Source organism: Rhinoraja longicauda, chromosome 9, assembly GCF_053455715.1.
Source record: "Rhinoraja longicauda isolate Sanriku21f chromosome 9, sRhiLon1.1, whole genome shotgun sequence".
Lineage (NCBI taxonomy): Eukaryota > Metazoa > Chordata > Chondrichthyes > Rajiformes > Arhynchobatidae > Rhinoraja > Rhinoraja longicauda.
Genome location: NC_135961.1, coordinates 70,551,346 through 70,570,992, shown reverse-complemented (window position 1 = coordinate 70,570,992; position 19,647 = coordinate 70,551,346). Strand labels below are relative to the sequence as shown.

Genomic DNA, 19,647 nt, shown 5'->3' with positions numbered 1-19,647 from the left:
TCTTGAATTAGTCCAACTAAAAGTTCCAGGCTATAAACGGAACTTTAAATATTTGTCCATCTTTTCTGGCTGGAGGCAGTAGCACAGCCATTCAATAAGCACACAGCTAATGCTGTGGTTACCTCTTAACAAGGTATAAACCACACCAAAAGCACGCTTCAGCTTTAGAAGGCTACGAAATAGGCACAGATCTGAACAAGCTGATGTGGAAATAAGACTATTTACAAGTGTACAGTGAGATAATCTAAACCGAAATGGGGTATTTAAGTTCTTGCTTCCCAATATAATTAATAACTTATAACTGCAAAATAAGCCATTTCAGTTGAAGCCTTCCCAGACAGGTCCTAACTTATGCTGGCACACCCACTGTGTACCAGATTGATAATACACCAGCGTACTGACCCCAATGTGCAGGCCTACCGATCATCTAAAACAAAAACATGTCAGTAGGGGAGAGGGAGGCACAGTGCCATGGGAAGAACGTTCAAGCAGAATTATATTATGTTCTTCTGCTGAACAGTTCATTGTCCAGCACAGATAACCTCCCCCAGTGGCACGAGTCGCCACAATAAATAGCGCGGTACCTGAGCAATCTCATACACATCCAATGCCCAGCTCCACACAAACCTGGGGTCGATTCTTGGCTGAAGATAGTATCTTTAAAACCAAGTATTCCTTCACAACCTTGTCTCCAATTACATCAGAAAACTGAATATCTTCCAACACAATATTGTTTAGGAAACTGGCTGTTTAAAACATTCAAGTTGTGAGAATGCTGTACCTTCAGGATATTGTTAACATTGACAGCCACTTGTGCCCAATCCAGGGAGACGGGGGTGTTCTCCTCCAAAAAGTTTTCTTCTTCCTCTAACAAAGATACAAATGCTGTATCGATCTGGGAGACCTGTGGAACAAAAGTACATTGTAGGACGTTTTGGTGCTGATTTGGAAAAGAACTATCAAAAGGCGAACCTGATGCATCCCGAATATCACACATCAGCCACACTACCTTCTGAGTTGCTAGTCATAGAGAGCTACAGTGTGGAAACAGGCCCTTCAGCCCAACTTCCCCACTCTGGCCAACTTGTTCCAGCTACACTAGTCCCACCTGCCTGCATTTGGTCTATATCCCTCCAAACCTGTCCTATCCATGTACCTGTCTAACTGTTTCTTAAACGTTGGAATAGTCCCAGCCTCAACTACCTCCTCTGGAAGCTTGCTCCATACACCCACCACCCTTTGTGTGAAAAAGTTACCCCTCAGATTCCTATTAAATCTTTTCCCCTTCACCTTGAACCTATATCCTCGATTCCCCTACTCTGGGCAAGAGATTCTGTGCATCTACCCGATCTATTCCACTCATGATCTTATACACCTCTATAAGATATGTAAATTTCCCCAGTGTGGGACGAATAAAGGAATATATTATCACCCCTCATCCTGCTGTGCTCCAAGGAACAGAGTCCCAGCCTACTCAACCTCTACCTACAGCTCAGACCCTCTAGTCCTGGCAACATCCTCGTAAATATTCTGTGAACCCATTCAAGCTTGATAATATCTTTCCTATAACATGATGCCCAGAATTGAACATAATACTCTAAATGCGGTCTTACAAAAGTCTTTTCCAAATATAACATGACCTCCCAACTTCTATACTCAATACTCTGACTGATGAAGGCCAATGTGCCAAGTCTTTATGACCACCTTATCTACCCGTGACTCGACCTTCAAGGAACCATGCACCTTTACTCCTAGATCCCTCTGCTCTACAACACTTCCCAGAGGCCTACCATTCAGTGTAGGTCCTGCCCTTGTTAGACATCCCAAAATGCAACACCTTATACTTCTCTGTATTAAATTCCATCAACCATTCCTCAGCCCACCTGGCCAGTCAATCAAGATCCTGCTGCAATCTTTCACTATCTGCAAAACCACCCACCTTTGTATCATCAGCAAACATGCTCATCTTGCCCTGTATGTTCTCACCAAAATGACAAACAGTAACAGGCCGTCACAGGCATCCAGTCCGAGAAGCAAGCTTCCACCATCAACCTCTGCTTCCTTCCATGAAGCCAATTTGCTTTCCATTCAGCTATTTCTCCTTGAATCCCATACGATCTAATCTTCCAGAGCCGCCAGCCTTGCCAAACCTTGTCGAATGCCTTACTGAAATCCATGTACACAACATCTACAGCTTTGCCCTCATCTACCTTTTTGGTCACGTCTTCAAAAAACTCAGATTTGTGAGACACGACCTCCAACATACAAAACCATGTTGCGGTGTTGGCTCGAAGGGTCGAATGGCCTACTCCTGCACCTATTGTCTATCCCTAATCAGCCCTTGGCCATCCAAATGCCTCTGTAACTGATCCCTCAGAATACTCTCTAGTAACTTTCCAACTACAGATGTTGAGCTCACCGGCCTATAGTTCCCAGCATTTTCCCTGCAGCCATTTTTGAAAAGAGGCACAATATTTGCCACCCTCCAGTCTTCAGGTGCCTCTCCTGTATTTAAGGACGGCTCGTAAACTTCAACTAGAGCTCCTGCAATTTCCTCTCTGGTTTCCCGCAATGTCCTCGGATATATCTGATCAGGCCCTGGAGATTTGTCTACCTTCATACACAATAGTACCTTCAGTACTTCTTTGACGATAACATTGACTGCTCTCAAGACACTTCCATTGAATGCCCCAAGTTCCGCCAGTCCCTGCCATTCAGTTGCTGTTTATGATTCATATTGGCTCAGCTTCAGTGGTGGCTGAGTAAAAAGGTCTGAATTTTTCAAGCCCAGTACAAGGCGGTCATTATTCTGGCAAGATCAATCTCAAGTTATAAAATAGAAATATTTAGAAATGCAAACCTGGGAGCAGAAAAGAGGAAATAAGCAATGGGCGCTGACTGGGTAAAATAGAGCCAAATCAAAATCTGAAAATGCCGGCATGAACCAAGTTATTAGCCTGAAGCCATGTTGCACTCCTTTCCATTTTTGCAGCATTTATAGAAATGAATGGTTGGACAAGTCTGTGCGGTGTCCCAGCAGTTGCAGCAATGCTGCCTTTTGCACTACATCCTCCTTCAGCTCAGCCTTTCCATTCAATATTAGAAATAAAACTGCATGATCTCAAAGTCAATTAGTACTTCTTGCACAGAAAATGAAGCTTGTACCTCTCTGAAGAAAACATCGGCTGCTGTCAGGTTCAGTGGAACACTCTTTTTCTGCCTACCCAGAGCAGAATTAATCGCTGCATTTACGATGGCAGGAAGCTTGGTGTGGTAGTTTTTTAGAACAAGGGCACCAGAGAGTTTCTCAGCATGTTCACAAAGTAAAAGGCGAGTTGTCGTGGGGAATCCTCGCACCAAAACAGTCTCAAGCCGATTCAGTAACTCCATCTATTATAAGAATGAAAATTATCAAAAGGGACGCAAGGTTTCCAAGTTCCAGTCATATCAAAGATTCAGTGGGGGGCATTCATGAGGCATTTGCTTCATTAGGTCTGTGACCCAGTGTCACTGCAATCACGTGAGGGATTTGAGTCCCTTTCCATGACACAAGCATGACAGTGTCTAGTATTGATATTGTCAATCGGTCAAAGTCAGCATGGATTTATGAATGGTCAATGTCAGCATGGATTTACGAATGGTCAATGTCAGTATAGATTAATAAAGGGGAAACCATATTGACTAATCTTCTGGAAATATTTGAAGATGCAACAAGTAGAATGGATAAGGGAGAGCCAGTGATGTGGTGTATCAAGACTTTCAAAAAACCTTTGACGGTCCCACACAAGAGATTAGTGTGCAAAATTAGAGCACATGGTACTAGGACAGGCAGCATCTCTGGAGAGAATGGGCGACGCTTCGGATCGAAACCCTTCTTCAGACGGATGTTAGGGGAGTGGGCAGGACAGAGATAGAATGCAGTCGGAGACAGTAAGACTGGTGGGAGAACTGGGAAGGGACGGAAAGAGAGGGAAAGCAAGGGCTATTTGAAGTTAGCGAAGTCAATGTTCATACTGCTGGGGTGTAAGCCACCCAAGCGAAATATGAGGTGCTGTTCCTCCAATTTGCGCTGAGCCCCACTCTGACAATGGAGGAGGCCCCGGACAGAAAGGTCAGATTGGGAATGGGAGGGGGAGTTAATGTGCTGAGCCACCGGGAGGTCAGGTTGGTTAAGACGGACTGAGCGGAGGTGTTCAGCGAAACGATCGCCGAGCCTGCGCTTGATCTCACCGATGTAGAGAAGTTCACACCTGGAACAGCGGATACAGTAGATGAGGTTGGAGGTGCAAGTGAACCTCTTCCTCACCTGAAAAGACTGTCAGAGTCAAGGGGGGAGGTAAAGGAACAGGTGTTGCATCTCTTGTGGTTGCAGGGGAAAGTACCTGAGGAGGGGGTGGTTTGGGAGGGAAGGGACGAGTTGACCAGGGAGTTGAGGAGGGTCTCTGCGGAAAGCAGAAAGGGGTGGAGATGGGAAGATGTGGCCAGTAGTGGGATCCCATTGGAGGTGGCGAAAATGCTGGAGGATTTAAGCTGTATGCGACAGCTGATGGGGTGGAAGGTGAGGACAAGAGGAACTCTATCCTTGTTGCGAATGGGGGGAGAGGGAGCAAAAGCGGAGCTGCGGGATATAGAGGAGACCCTAGTGAGAGCCTCATCTATAATGGAAGAGTGGAACCCCCATTTCCTAAAGAATGACGACATCTCCGCTGACCTGGTATGGAAAACCTCATCCGGGACGCAGTTGTGGGGGGAGACAGAGGAATTGGGAGTAGGGAATAGTCTTTACAGGAAGCAGGGTGGGAAGAAATATAGTCTAGATAGCTATGGGAATCAGTGGGTTTGTAGTAGATGTCGGAGATGGTCTTTGAGTGCTGGATGAAAATTAGTTGTGAAGTTGATGAAGTCAGTGAGTTCTGCATGGGTGCAGGAGGTAGCACTGATGTAGTCAATGTAGCGGAGTTCGGGTTTAGGGCCAGTGTACGCCTGGAACAGGGATTGTTCGACATGGATAGAGATCTGATTGGCAGACAGGAAGTAAAGAGTAGGAATTGATGGGTCTTTTTCAGAATGGCAGGCAGTGACTAGTGGGGTGCCGCAAGGCTCGGTGCTGGGACCCGTTATATACAATATATATTAACGATTCATATGAGGGAATTAAATGTGACTTCTCCAAGTTTGTGGATGACACAAAGCTGGGTGGCAGTGTGAGCTGCGATGAGGAGGCTATGAGGCTGCAAGGTGACTTGGATAGGTTGTGTGAGTTGGCAGATGCAGTATGTGGATAAATGCAAGGTTATTCACTTTGGTGGCAAGAACAGGAAGGCAGATTATCTGAATGGTGTCAGATTAGGAAAAGGGGAGGTGCAACGAGACCTGGGTGTGCTTGTACATCAGTCACTGAAAGTAAGCATGCAGGTACAGCAGGCAGTGAAGAAAGCTAATGGCATGCATGTTGGCCTTCATTGCAAGAGGATTTGAGTATAGGAGCAAGGAGATCCTACTGCAGTTGTAATTCCCGGGATGGTTGGACTGACATATAATGAAAGAATGGGTCGACTGAGCTTGTTTTCACTGGAATTTAGAAGGATGAGAGGGGATCTTATAGAAACATGTTAAATTCTTAAAGGATTGGACAGGCTAGATGCAGGGAAAATGTTCCCGATGTTGGGGGCGTCCAGAACTAGGGGTCACAGTTTAAGAATAAGGGGTAGGCCATTTAGGACTGAGATGAGGAAACCCTTTTCATCCAGAGAGTTGTGAATCTGTGGAATTCTCTGCCACAGAAGGCAGTGGAGGCCAATTCACTGGATGTTTTCAAGAGAGTTAGATTTAGCTCTTAGGGCTAACGGAATCAAGGGATATGGGGAAAAAACAGGAATGGGGTACTGATCTTAGATGATCAGGCATGATCATATTGAATGGCGGTGCTGGCTCGAAGGGCCTACACCTGCACCTTTTTTTCTATATCTAATGTCAGGTTTTATACTGCATTCGGGTTAATGTATTATTTGAAGAAGAAGGAGAGATTGCTGGTGTGAATTCCAAACCGTCAACAAAATTAGAACATTTGGCCATTTATCATTTATCTTTAGAGTCTCAACAGCATTGCACGGTATTAGCTTCAATATGCGATTTCAACAATAGAAGCACAGAGTGCTGGAGTAACTCAGCGGGTCAGGCAGCATCTGTGGAGAACATGGATAGGTGACGTTTCACAGAGTGCTGGAGTAACTCAGTGGGTCAGGCAGCATCTCACGAGAACATGGATAGGTGACGTTTCACAGAGTGCTGGAGCAACTCAGCGGGTCAGGCAGCATCTCAGGAGAACATGAATAGATGATGTTTCGGGTCAGGATCATACATAGACTGATTGAAGGGGCGGGGGAAAGAAAGCTGACAGGAGTATTCAACACCTGTGACATGACACCAAGGACATGAAAGGCACTGTATATCTAAGCAAAAACTTACATCTCGAAGAAATTCCATCAAACAGTAATGAGCCTTCATTTTATCTTCCAGCTGATGAAGCAATAGCAAAGAGGTGTTGCTGAATCTATGCCCATCTGTGAAGAGATGAGGGTGGCATTAATCTAATAAAATACACTCACTCAAATTAGGCACGCTGCAATCTTTAAAGCACATGATTTCAAAGTGCCATCTTATTAATTAATAGAGCAGTATTTCTCACCAGGTGCATGAACATGAGAAAAGTTAAGTGCCATTTCAAAAAACAGTAATTGCAACAAGTACCAAAGCCACAGGCAGAGGTTGTGCCGGGAAGCCAGCCTGGCCCAATGACTGGTGTTTCACTGGAAGAATATTTGGGGGATAGTGATCACAACTCCAAAAGTGTTTGAACAGTGTTGGGGCCTCTGTTGTTTTTTCTATGTATAAATGACTTGGACATTAACTTGGTTGGTAAGTTTGCGAATGACACCAAAATTGCTGCGGTCACAGACTGTGAGGAAGGCTTTCAAAGTACACAGTGGGATATGGATCAGCTACCAAAATGGCAGATGGAGTTTAATCCAAGCACGTTGCAGTTTGGGAGATCAGATGTAAAGGGAAAGTGTACCATTAACATCAAGTCCTTTAGCAGCATTGGAGCAGAGGGATCTTGGAGTCCGTTTCCATAATTCCCTGAAATCAGCATAAAACTATAAAGTCATAAAGGCATATGGTATGTTTGTTTTCTTTGGTCGGGACATTGACTATGAGAGTCAGAAAATCATTGTGCAGCGTTATAGGACTTCGGTTAGGCCACATTTCGAGTATTATGTGCAGTTCTGGTCGCCCCATTATAGGAAGGATAAAGAGGCTTTGGAAAGAGTGCAGAAGAGGTTTACCAGAACGCTGCCTGGATTAGAGGGGTTCAGATACAGGGAGAGGTTGGACAGACTCGGATTGTTTTCTTTGAAACGTCAGAGGCTGAGCAGAGACCTGATATAATTATATAAAACAGGACGTCCCGTGCACCTGTTGGGTTCTCGTTATTACTAAAGGTTCTTCAGGACTTGTCAGTTTCTTTAATTAAAGCGGATGTTCCAATCAAAAACGCTAGAACAATTGGTTGGGCAGAAAGCAGCCAAAACGGTACATGACAGCAACAATTGGGACAAAACACAACCCGTGGACCCATTGGGTTCCCGTTGTGACAGCGGTTAATGGGAAAAAATACACCATTTTAATACGGAAGTATTAGAACAAATTGGCGATGTTTATTTCTCATCCCCCAGAGTCAGTGAGACCCCCACATCCCCCTCCCCTGCAATGCACAGCAAGATCCCACTCAGATTATACTCGTATAACCCTTGCATTTGAACCTCAACCCCAATCGGCTCCAAACCTCTCCTGCATTGGTCTAGCACCATCCCCACCCCCACTCCAAAAGCACACAGCAAGATTGCAGGGTATATCTGAGGCTGTGATGGCCGGGGAATCTCCCCCCGGACCCGGGACGGGCGAGGGGGGAGAGGGAGCCACTCACCCATGGCCCGGGACGGGCGAGGGGGGAGAGGGAGCAACTCACCCATGGCCCGGGACGGGCGAGGGGGGAGAGGGAGCCACTCACCCATGGCCTGGGCGGCCAGCAGCAGGAGAGCGGCCTCAAGGCGCTGGCCCATGTCCGTCCTGCCGGCAGCTATCTTCTTTGACCTTCTCTCCGCCGCCGCGCTGCCGCACGGGAGGAAAGTCCAGCGCGGGTCTCGCCGGAACGGGAGTCGGTCCACCCGGCGCAGACGTGCCACCGCTGGGCCCGCCAACCCTCCCCCAACTACGCAGGCTCGGCCGCCACGTTGAAACGTGTCCCAGTCACAGTATAACATTTATAAAGTGAACTACTTTTAAAATATAACAAATCTTGATACTGCACACCGCAGGTGAATGGTGAGTAATGTGCCCCTAAAATTGTTGCACTCTCGTGTACCGGTTTGGCTGTATTTCTGGAACATGCATACATACACATGCTCGGGAAACGGAAAGGTCTGAAGGTGGATAAGTCACCTGGACCAGATCCACTACACCCCAGGGTTCTGAAAGTGGTGGCTTTAGAGATTTGTGGAGGCATTAGTGGTGATCTTTCAAGAATCACTGGAGTCAGGAATGGTTCCAGAGAATTGGGAAAATGTAAATGTTACTCCGCTGTTCAAGAAGCAAAAGGGGGGAGATTCTAGGCCAGTTAGTCTGACTTCAATTGTTGCTAAGATTTTAGAATCCATTATAAAGGATGAGGTATCCGAGCATTTAGAAGCACATTATCAAATAGGCCAAAGTCAGCATGGTATTATTAAAGGGGAGATCTTGCCTGATAAATCTGTTGGAATTCTTTTGAGGAAGTTAATAGCAGCATAAGCAAAGGAGAGTTAGTGGATGTTTTTTTTCTTGGATTTTCAAGCCTCTGATGAGGTGTCACGCGTGAGGCTGCTAAAGAAAATTAGAGCCCACAACCGCCAGTGACTAGCGATGTTCTGCAGGGGTCGGTGCTGGGGTCGCTACTCTTCACGTTGTATATCAATTATTTGGATGAAGGAATCATGCCAAGTTTGCAGATGATACGAAGATAGGTGGAATGGTAGGTCGTGTAGAGAGAGAAGGGACTCTGCAGAAGGACTTGGACAGGTTGAGAGAGTGGGCAGAGAAGTGGCAGATGGAATACAGTGTAGCAAAGTGTGGAGTCAAGCATTTTGGTAGTAGGAATAAAGCATAAAGTACTAAATGTGGAGAGGATACAGAAATCAGAGGTGCCAAGGGACTTGGGAGTGCTGGTGCAGGATTCCCAAAAGGTTAATCTGCAAGTTGAATCGGTAGTAAGGTAAATGCAATGTGAGCATTTATTTCAGGAGGATTAGAATATAAAAACAGGTGTAGTGGCCTGGCGGAGGCCAGAGAAAAGGCAAGACGCCAGGCAGTGTTTAGTTAGATTCTTTATTAGGCTGTGAGCTGGTGCCCACAGCGTAGTTCTCCAAGGGATGATCCACGCCTTCCCTTGGTCTGGCTTTTAACCCCTTTCACCTGTCCGTCACGTAACGTGGGGGCTGACCCGAGGAGTGGCCTGATCCGCCACAGGACCCCCCCCAAGAACCGGAGGTACAAAACGGACAGGAGGGCGCACGAGGCGACCAGCCCGGGTGCGCACCATGACCGGCGCAGGGACCGGCGACTGACCGACAGGTGGAGGGGTCGTAGCAGACACTGGAGGGGGTAGCTTGGACGGGGGGCGACCGCGCGGGCGGGGCTGTGCAACTGGCACCGGCCGATCAATGTCCACGTGTGCCGGCTTCAGCCGTGCGATCGAAACAGTCTCTCTGCGACCCCCCATGTCCAGAACGAATGTGGCCGAGCCGTGTTGTAGGACCCGGAAGGGGCCCTCGTACGGCCGCTGGAGAAGTGATCGGTGTGCGTCCCTGCGCAGGAACACAAACTGGCAGTCCTCCAGAGCGGCAGGGACGTGTGGCTGGAATGTCCCATGACGTGATGTGGGCACAGGTGCCAGCCTGCCCACCGTCTGCCGAAGACGTTGCAGGGCGTCAGAAGGCTGCTCCACTCGACCGTGCGCTGGTGGGATGAACTCCCCGGGAACCGTCAAGGGGGCCCCGTACACCAACTCGGCGGAGGAGGCCAAGTCCTCCTTGGGTGCGGTGCGGATCCCCAGCAAAACCCACGGCAGGGCGTCCACCCAGTCTGGGCCCGTGAGCCGAGCCTTCAGGGCAGCTTTCAGCTGGCGGTGAAAGCGTTCCACCAACCCGTTCGACTGTGGATGGTACGCCGTAGTGTGGTGTAGGCTGACACCCAAGAGTCTTGCCATGGCCGACCACAGTTCCGAAGTGAACTGTGGCCCCCGGTCGGATGTAATGTCCAGTGGCACCCCGAACCGGGCGATCCAGTGCGCCGCCAAGGCCCGCGCGCAGGTGGCCGTCGAGGTGTCTGCCAGCGGAATGGCCTCCGGCCACCGCGTGAAGCGATCTACCACAGTGAAGAGGTGGGTCATGCCCCGGGACGGCGGCAGCGGCCCCACGATGTCTACATGAATGTGGTCGAAGCGCTGCCGAGGGACACGAAACTCTTGCAGAGGCGCACGCACGTGTCGCTGGATTTTTGAAGTTTGGCACGGGATGCAGGTACGTGCCCAGTGTGCGACCTGCTTACGCAGCCCGTGCCACATGAAACGGGAGGATACAAGGGCCACCGTCGCCCGAATGGAGGGGTGAGACAGCTCGTGGAGCACCTCGAATACCCTGCGACGCCAGACGACAGGGACGATGGGCCGCGGCAGGCCAGTGGAGGTGTCGCACAACAGTGTTTTATCCCCGGGGCCACAGACAATGTCCTCCAGCTGCAGGCCGGACACGGCTGTACGATAGGCGGCCATCTCCTCGTCCCCCAGCTGTGCGGCTGCTAGGGCGGAATAGTCGATCCCCCCGGCCATTTGTAGGACGGCGTGGATCGCGGGTCTAGACAGGGCGTCGGCCACCCTGTTGTTTTTTCCCTCCACGAACCGAATTGAGGTGGTATATTCCGACACATAAGCCAATTGTCTCTGTTGCCGCGCAGACCACGGATCCGAAACCTTGGCGAACGCAAATGTGAGTGGCTTGTGGTCTGTGAACGCGGTAAAGGGTCTCCCTTCTAGGAAGTACCGAAAGTGGCGTACCGCGAGGTAGAGGGCGAGGAGCTCCCGGTCGAACGCGCTGTAATGCCTTTGGGCCCCGCTGAGGTGCCTGCTAAAGAAGGCGAGTGGCCGCCAACACCCGTCGATGTGCTGCTCTAGCACCGCGCCGACCGCCACCTCCGAAGCGTCCACGGTCAGGGCGGTTGGGGCATCCTCCTTAGGATGGACGAGCATCGTGGCCCTGGCCAGGGCCTCCTTAGCCTGCTCAAAGGCCGCTCCTGCTTCGTCGTCCCACTCGACCTCCTTGCGGCGACCAGCCATGAGGTGGAAGAGTGGGCGCATAGTTCGGGCTACCGACGGCAGGAAGCGGTGATAGAACGAGACCATCCCAGCGAATTCCTGCAGGCCCTTGACAGTGGTCGGTCGGAGGAAACGGCGGACAGCTTCGACCCTGTCCGGAAGAGGTACCACCCCTTGTGGGGTCACCCGATGGCCGAGGAAATCGATGGCCGTCACCCCAAAACGGCACTTGGAAGTGTTGATGGACAAACCGTACTCGCTGAGGCGTTTACACAGCTGGCGGAGGTGGGTGCAGTGCTCCTGCTTCGAGCGGCTGGCCACGAGTACGTCGTCCAAGTAGACAAAGACGAATTCTAGGCCACGGCACACACAGTCCATAAGCCGTTGGAAGGCCTGTGCGGCGTTCTTCAACCCGAACGGCATCCGTAGGAACTCGAATAGTCCGAACGGGGTGATGATGGCAGTCTTGGGGATGTCATCGGGGTGGACCGGGATTTGATTATATCCGCGCACAAGGTCCACCTTGGAGAACACGGATGCTCCGGCCAGGTGGGCATTAAAGTCCTGGATGTGCGGAACCGGGTACCTGTCGGGAACGGTCGCGTCATTTAAGCGCCGATAGTCCCCGCACGGTCGCCAACCCCCGTCCGCCTTGGGGACCAAGTGGAGTGGTGACGCCCACGGGCTATCGGAAGGGCGCACGATGCCCATTGACTCCATCTGATGAAACTCCTCTTGAGCTAGACGGAGCTTGTCTGGAGCGAGACGCCGCGCTCGGGCGTGCACGGGTGGCCCGGTGGTGGGGATGTGATGTTGCACCCCGTGCTTGGGAGTGGAGGAGGCGAAGTGGGTTTCCACAATGTCCGGGAAGTCCGCCAGGATGCGCGCGTACGTCGCATCCACGGACGACAGGTGTCCGACGTTGGGGGAGACCGGCCTCAGCGTGCTGGAGTGCACCAGGCGCTGCCGCCCGACATCCACGAGCATGGAATGCGCCCGCAGGAAGTCGGCGCCCAGCAGCGGCTGGGAAACATCGGCAATGATGAACTGCCACGTGAACCAGCTGTCGCCGAAGTTAAGGGCGAGCTGGCAGACCCCGTAAGTGTTGATGGGGCTACCGTTCGCCGCAGTGAGGAGGGGGCCGTGTTTGCCCGTATGGATATCGGCGGTGGAAGGAGGTAGGACGCTCACCTCTGCTCCAGTGTCGACGAGGAACCGACCCCCGGTGCGGCGATCCCGAGCGAACACGCGATGGATCTGGCCGGCCGCCGAAGGGATCACTGACGGCCGGCCCTCGCGTTTCCCGGAAAGGCACAGGGTAGGCGACATTGCTTGGCGTTCGGTCCCCAACGACGGTGATAATAGCACCAGCTTTTGCTGGTGTCCGGTGGTGGTGCAGACTGGGATGCCCACCAGCGACCTCCGGTGGTCTCCAGCGGTATTGGAGGTGGTGCTGCTTGGGCCGACCACCAGCGACCTCTGGTGGCGTCTGGCTGAATTGTCGGCGGGCCGTGCGAGAAGGACGTGCCGGCACCGGGGTTCCCGATGGCGGCCGGATTTCGCCGCGGGGGTCGTCCTGAAACGGGGTCGACGGCGGCCCCAGCTTGCTGTTGGCCTTCCGACGCCGCGGAAAAGACGGCTAGGGCTGCCAGGTCCTCCCGACGGGACATCCAAATTTGGTCAGCGCGCTCGCCCAGCCGCTGCGTGTCGGTGAAGGGGTCCTCTGCGAGCTGAGAACGGAGGTCGACGGGGAGCTGCCGCAGGTAGGCCTGCTTGAATAAAAAACAGGGCGGGTGGTTGCCCATAAGGGCGAGCATGTCCTCCAGAAGGGCCGACGGCCGTCGGTCCCCGAGCCCCCCCTGGCTCATAACGCGAGTTGCCCTCTCGGCGTCGCTGAGGCCGAACCTCCTGATAAGGAGTTCTTTCAGGCCCTTATATTTGTCATCCGCGGGGGGGTCATTAAGGTAGGGCTTTACTCGCCTTGCTGTCGCCTGGTCCAGGGCGCCGACGACGTAAAAGTACTTCGTCAAGTCGACGGTTACCCCTCGCACAGCAAACTGTGCCTCTGCCTGCTGAAACCAGACCTCAGGCTCTTCGGTCCACAGGGTCGGGAGTTTGAGGGAGACGGCCTCGAGGTCGGCAGGACCGGGTTGCGCGAGGGCGGCAGGACCGGGTTGCCCATTGTTCGACATCACTACGTGTGATGTCCGTCGAGGTCACCAATGTAGTGGCCTGGCGGAGGCCAGAGAAAAGGCAAGACGCCAGGCAGTGTTTAGTTAGATTCTTTATTAGGCTGTGAGCTGGTGCCCACAGCGTAGTTCTCCAAGGGATGATCCACGCCTTCCCTTGGTCTGGCTTTTAACCCCTTTCACCTGTCCGTCACGTAACGAGGGGGCTGACCCGAGGAGTGGCCTGATCCGCCACACAGGGATGTAATTCCAAGGCTTTATATGGCCCTGGTCAGACCACATTTGGAGTATTGTGATTAGTTTTGGTCCCCATATCTGAGGAAGGATGTGCTGGCCCTGGAGAGGATTCAGAGGTTTACAAGAATGATCCCAGGGTGACTGGGTTAACATATATTGAATGTTTGACGGCACTGGGGGAATCTCATTGAAACGTACCGAATAGTGAAAGGCTTGGATAGAGTGGATGTGGACAGGATGTTTCCACAAGTGGGAGAGTCTAGAACCAGAGGGCACAGCCTCAGAATAAAAAGACATCCCTTTAGAAAGGAGATGAGGACAAATTTCTTTAGTCTGAGGTTGGTGAATCTGTGGAATTCATTTCATTAGGTATTTCTAAGGTAGAGATTGATAGGTACGAGATTAGTATGGGTAAGCATGGGTTTTGGGGAGAAGGCAGGAGAATTGGGTTGGGGGGAAAGATAGATCAGCCATGATTGATTGGCAGAGTAGACGGTGGGCCAAAGGCCTACTTCTCTCCTATGCCAAATTAACTTATGAAAAGGGGAAAGTTTAAAGATGTGCAGGGAAAGATTTATTTGAACACAGCATTCAAGAAGCCTTACCGTTTGGTACTGACTCAGCCCAGCGGGGATCACACGCTGGATAGTCATTGATCAGATCTAAACTGATTTGTGCCACGGCACCATCAAGCTCAGAGTTTGACCCCAGATCTGCGTGGTCTGGGAAGCTGTCTGCCAACATCGCCTGGGCACCAACCATATCCTTTCTGGAAGTTTAAATCATCGAAATAAGAGATTAGTATGCAAACTTAAAGCACACTGTATTGTGGGTTCAGTATTGATGTGGATAGAGAACTGGCTGGCAGACAGGAAGCAAAGAGTAGGAATAAACGGGTCCTTTTCAGAATGGCAGGCAGTGACTAGTGGGGTACCGCAAGGCTCAGTGCTGGGACCCCAGCTATTTACAATATTTATTAATGATTTGGACGAGGGAATTGAATGCAACATCTCCAAGTTTGCGGATGACACGAAGCTGGGGGGCAGTGTTAGCTGTGAGGAGGATGCTAGGAGGCTGCAACGTGACTTGGATAGGTTAGGTGAGTGGGCAAAGGCATGGCAGATGCAGTATAATGTGGATAAATGTGAGGTTATCCACTTTGGTGGCAAAAACAAGAAAGCAGACTATTATCTGAATGGTGGCCGATTAGGAAAAGGGGAGATGCAACGAGACCTGGGTGTCGTGGTACACCAGTCATTGAAAGTAGGCATGCAGGTGCAGCAGGCAGTGAAGAAAGCGAATGGTATGTTTGGCATTCATAGCTAGGGGATTTGAGTATAGGAGCAGGGAGGTTCTGCTGCAGTTGTACATGGCATTGGTGAGACCACACCTGGAGTATTGCGTACAGTTTTGATCTCCTAATCTGAAGAAAGACATTCTTGCCATAGAGGGAGTACAGAGAAGGTTCACCAGATTGATTCCTGGCATGGCAGGACTTTCATATGAAGAAAGACTGGATAGACTCGGCTTGTACTCGTTGGAATTTTGAAGATTGAGGGGGGATCTTATAGAAACTTACAAAATTCTTAAGGGGTTGGACAGGTTAGATGCAGGAAGATTGTTCCCGATGTTGGGAAAGTCCAGAACAAGGGGTCACAGTTTAAGGATAAGGGGAAGTCTTTTAGGACTGAGATGAGAACGTTTTTTTTTCACACAGAGAGTGGTGAATCTGTGGAATTCTCTGCCACAGAAGGTAGTTGAGGCCAGTTCTTTGGCTATATTTAAGAGGGAGTTAGATGTGGCCCTTGTGGCTAAAGGGATCAGGGGGTATGGAGAGAAGGCACGTACAGGATACTGAGTTGGATGATCAGCCATGATCATATTGAATGGCGGTGCAGGCTCGAAGGGCCGAATGGCCTACTCCTGCACCTATTTTCTATGTTTCTGTGAAACATAACACAGATTGACCCAACAACTAAATAAAGTCATCTTGTGCCTTTGATTAACTCGTTGATTTAAAAATTAAAAATAACTTGTATTTTTACAAATCTGCTCCAGGTGAATTCACATTCTATTAAATATTTTCTTGAAGCAGACCAAACCAGCTTTGCATCAAGTTTCTGACTATTTTCTCCCTCAAATTCCTGACTGTGTGTACCTGACATCTATTGCTTAGAACTGAAAGCTCTTACTGTCCTGTAACATCCACACCTGCAGAGACAGCAGGTGGAAGAAGAGCTTCAACAATTCACTATGGACTGTGGTAAGAGCCTTAGCTCCAGGCTCAGAAATGACCTCAGGTTTGTCTCATTTCTGGATTTTCCAACTTGGGGACATAGTTTCCTCAAAACTTCCCTTTTTAAATAGGAAAAACTGCTCAGATCAGCTTCAAATAGAACACTTCACTGTCTCCATTTCCTCATCGGCTGATGTAGACGACACTGGTTAATATAACCGTCAAACCTAGACATCTACATTCCAGCTTCAACAACTGTTGTGCATAAAGAAACTCATGAAAGATTTAAATTAATTAAAACTAAGTTTATGCAAGCTGGCACAATTTAAACCTCTTAACCATGGTTTAATTCCAGTGAATCTTCGCTGTAACTACAATCTCTGTAACAATTATGCATTTCACACTCAGTCCTACCTGCAATACATCACAAAGGCAGTTTTCAGCATCTTAATTTTATCCTCTTGTGGTTCTGCGGCTGTTCTTTCAAATGGTTGCCCGACATCACCCTGGGGAAGAAATCTAAATTTGATTCGATACACGTGAAATCACAAAAAAATTAATTCACGCACAATTAAACATCAATTAAAACCAGAGAGATCAATGTGACCAGTACACAAGGAAAACAGCGGACAAGTAAGAATAGAAACATATGGAAACATAGAAAATAGGTGCAGGAGGCCATTTGGGTGACGTTTCAGATTGGAACCCTTCTTCAAACAAGTCCATCTGTATTTTGTGCATTTTTAAACTTTATAATCCACTATTTGAATCAGTTCAATGTTATGTCATCCACAAATTTGCTAATGTTACTTTTAATTTAGATGATGGAATTAAAAGTAACACTAGCAAATTTGCAGATGACACAAAGCTGGGTGGCAGTGTGAACTGCAAAAAGGATGCTCGTAGGTTGCAGAGTGACTTGGATAGTGAGTCAGGTTGAGTGAGTGGGCAGATGCATGGCAGATGAGTATAATGTAGCTAAATATGAGGTTATCCACTTTGGCGACAAGAACAAGGAGGCAGAGTATTATCTCAATGGTGTCGGATTAGGAAAAAGCGAAGTGCAACAAGACCCGGGCGTCCTTGTATGCCAGTCACTGAAAGTACACATGCAGGTACAGCAGGCAGTGAAGAAAGCTAATGGTATGTTGGCCTTCAAAACGAGAGGAGTTAAGTATTGGAGTAAAGAGGTCCTTCTGCAGTTGCAAATTCACAACTCTCTGGGTGAAAAAGTTGTGAAGTACCTGAAGTACTGTGTGCAGTTTTGGTCTCCTAATTTGAAGAAGGACATCCTTGCTATTGAGGGAGTGCAGCGTAGGTTCATGAGATTAATCCCCAGGATGGCAGGACTGTCATATGAGGAAAGATTGGAAAGACTGGGCTTGTATTCACTGGAATTTAGAAGGATGAGAGGGGATCTTATAGAAACATATAAAATTATAAAAGGACTGGACAAGCTCGATGCCAGGAAAAATGTTCCCAATGTTGGGAGAGTCCAGAACTAGGGGTCACAGTCTAAGAATATATAGGAGGCCATTTAAAACTGAGGTGAGAAAAAACTTTTTCACCCAGAGAGTTGTGAATTTGTGGAATTCTCTGCCACAGACGGCAGTGGAGGCCAATTCACTGGATGAATTTAAGAGGGTTAGATAGAGCTCTAGGGGCTAGTGGAATCAAGGGATATGGGGAGAAGCCAGGCACAGGTTACTGATTGTGGATGATCAGCCATGATCACAATGAATGGCGGTGCTGGCTCGAAGGGCCAAATGGCCTCCTCCTGCACCTATTTTCTATGTTTCTATGACAATGATACCAGAGAAGCAATGATATTGTGTTAAAAGATACACATGCGTACAATTTCCAATAGCTCAATGTAACATCATATGGGGTAAATGGCTACATTAGAAGACATAAAAACATAGAAAAATAGTTGCAGGAGGCCATTCGAGCCAGCACTGCCATTCAATAAGGCTGATCATCTAAAATCTGTACCCCATGCCTGCTTTTTCCCCATATCCCTTGATTCCTTTAGCCTTAAGAGCTAAATCTACCTCCCTCTTGAAAACATCCAGCAAATTGGCCTCCACTGCCTTCTGTGGCAGAGAATTCCACAGTTTCACAACTGTCTGGGTGAAAATGTTTTTCCTCATCTCAGTTCTAAATAGCCTACCCCTTATTCTTAAACTGGGACCCCTGGTTCTGGGCTCCCCCAACATTGGGAACATGTTTCCTGCATTGGAAGCCACACACTGATCATGTATTTTCCCTACAAGGAGTATGTAACCTCACCTGTGCTGCTGCTCCAGAGGTAGATGAGGCCAGAGAATCTTCAATGTTTTCAGGTAACATTGACACGCTTTCCTTTGGGCGAGCAGCAACCAAGCCACTGTTCCTGCAGAATAGGACAGGATACCCAGCAAAGCTTCCCCCACCGAGGATACCATCACCTGCAAATTCACAGATGGAACCCACAATTAAAACACAAGCTCTTGCACAAACCACAAGTTTTCAGTAGCGACTACAGAGTGGTACATTAATCCACTTGGTGCGAGTGCTACACATTGAACCAATACATTTACTCCTGATTCTGGCACAGATCCCTTCTGCGCCAACTCACAGCTCCAGACACAACCTCCGCGGCAGACAAATCTTCAACATCATCTCAGTTGGCATGACCATCATCTTTCAGTATCTTTCAACTCCACACTTAAATCACAGATATTCCCTTTGTTTTCTTGACCTTCCATCTCACTCAATCCATTTTCTACCCTGGAACTTACCACAAAGGGGTAACCCTAACCCTAACCACAAAGGGGTAACCCTAACCACAAAGGGGCAACCCTAACCTTTAATAACAAAGGGGTAACCCTAACCACAAAGGGGTAACCCTAACCACAAAGGGGTAACCCTAACCCTAACCACAAAGGGGTAACCCTAACCACAAAGGGGTAACCCTAACCCTAACCACAAAGGGGTAACCCTAACCCTAAAGGGCTAACCCTAACCCTAACCCAAAGGGTTTGGCTCCCAACTAAACTAAATGAAACTAAACAAGGCAAGTTTAGGGGAGTGGCGTGTGTGAGTACACATCATCTCCAACAGTTAGGCCAGTAGGGTATTTACATATAAGAGTGCTGAAATAACTCAGCAGCTCAATCAGCATCTCTGGAGAATGTGGATAAGTGACGTTTTGGGTCAGGACCTTTTTTCAAACGATTTGGCTATTGACTATTTACTTATTATTGAAATTGGCTGCACATGTGAAGCTTTTCCAGAAGCAGTCCCACAATATCAGACGCTAAACACTCTGAAATCTTACCAAGTACTGAAAGGCCTGGGTGGAGTGGATGCGTAAAGGATGTTTCCACTACTGGGAGAGTCTTGGACCAAAGGGCACAGCCTCAAAATAAAAGGAGGTACCTTTAGAAAGATGAGGAGGAATTTTCTTTGGTCAGAGGGTGGTGAATCTGTGGAATTCATTGCCATGGAAGGCTGTAGAGGCTAAGTCTTTTGGTATGTTTAAAGCAGAGATTTACAGATTCTTGATTAGTAAGTATGTCAAAGGTTATGGAGTTGAG

General features: G+C 49.0%; 1 protein-coding gene across 3 annotated transcripts in view; it reads right to left on the bottom strand.

Annotated features, from left to right (window-relative positions):
• Positions 1–19,647, bottom strand: part of nup133 (nucleoporin 133) — a 67,558-nt gene that overhangs the window by 25,708 nt on the left and 22,203 nt on the right. For all 3 annotated transcript variants that reach the window (XM_078405719.1, XM_078405718.1, XM_078405720.1), the window contains exons 11-16: positions 18,359–18,516; positions 16,484–16,575; positions 14,439–14,602; positions 6,469–6,563; positions 3,166–3,390; positions 782–904 (exon numbers count right to left, since the gene is read on the bottom strand). In XM_078405719.1, the coding sequence (XP_078261845.1) occupies positions 782–904; positions 3,166–3,390; positions 6,469–6,563; positions 14,439–14,602; positions 16,484–16,575; positions 18,359–18,516 (857 nt within the window). The remainder of the gene's footprint in view (positions 1–781; positions 905–3,165; positions 3,391–6,468; positions 6,564–14,438; positions 14,603–16,483; positions 16,576–18,358; positions 18,517–19,647) is intronic.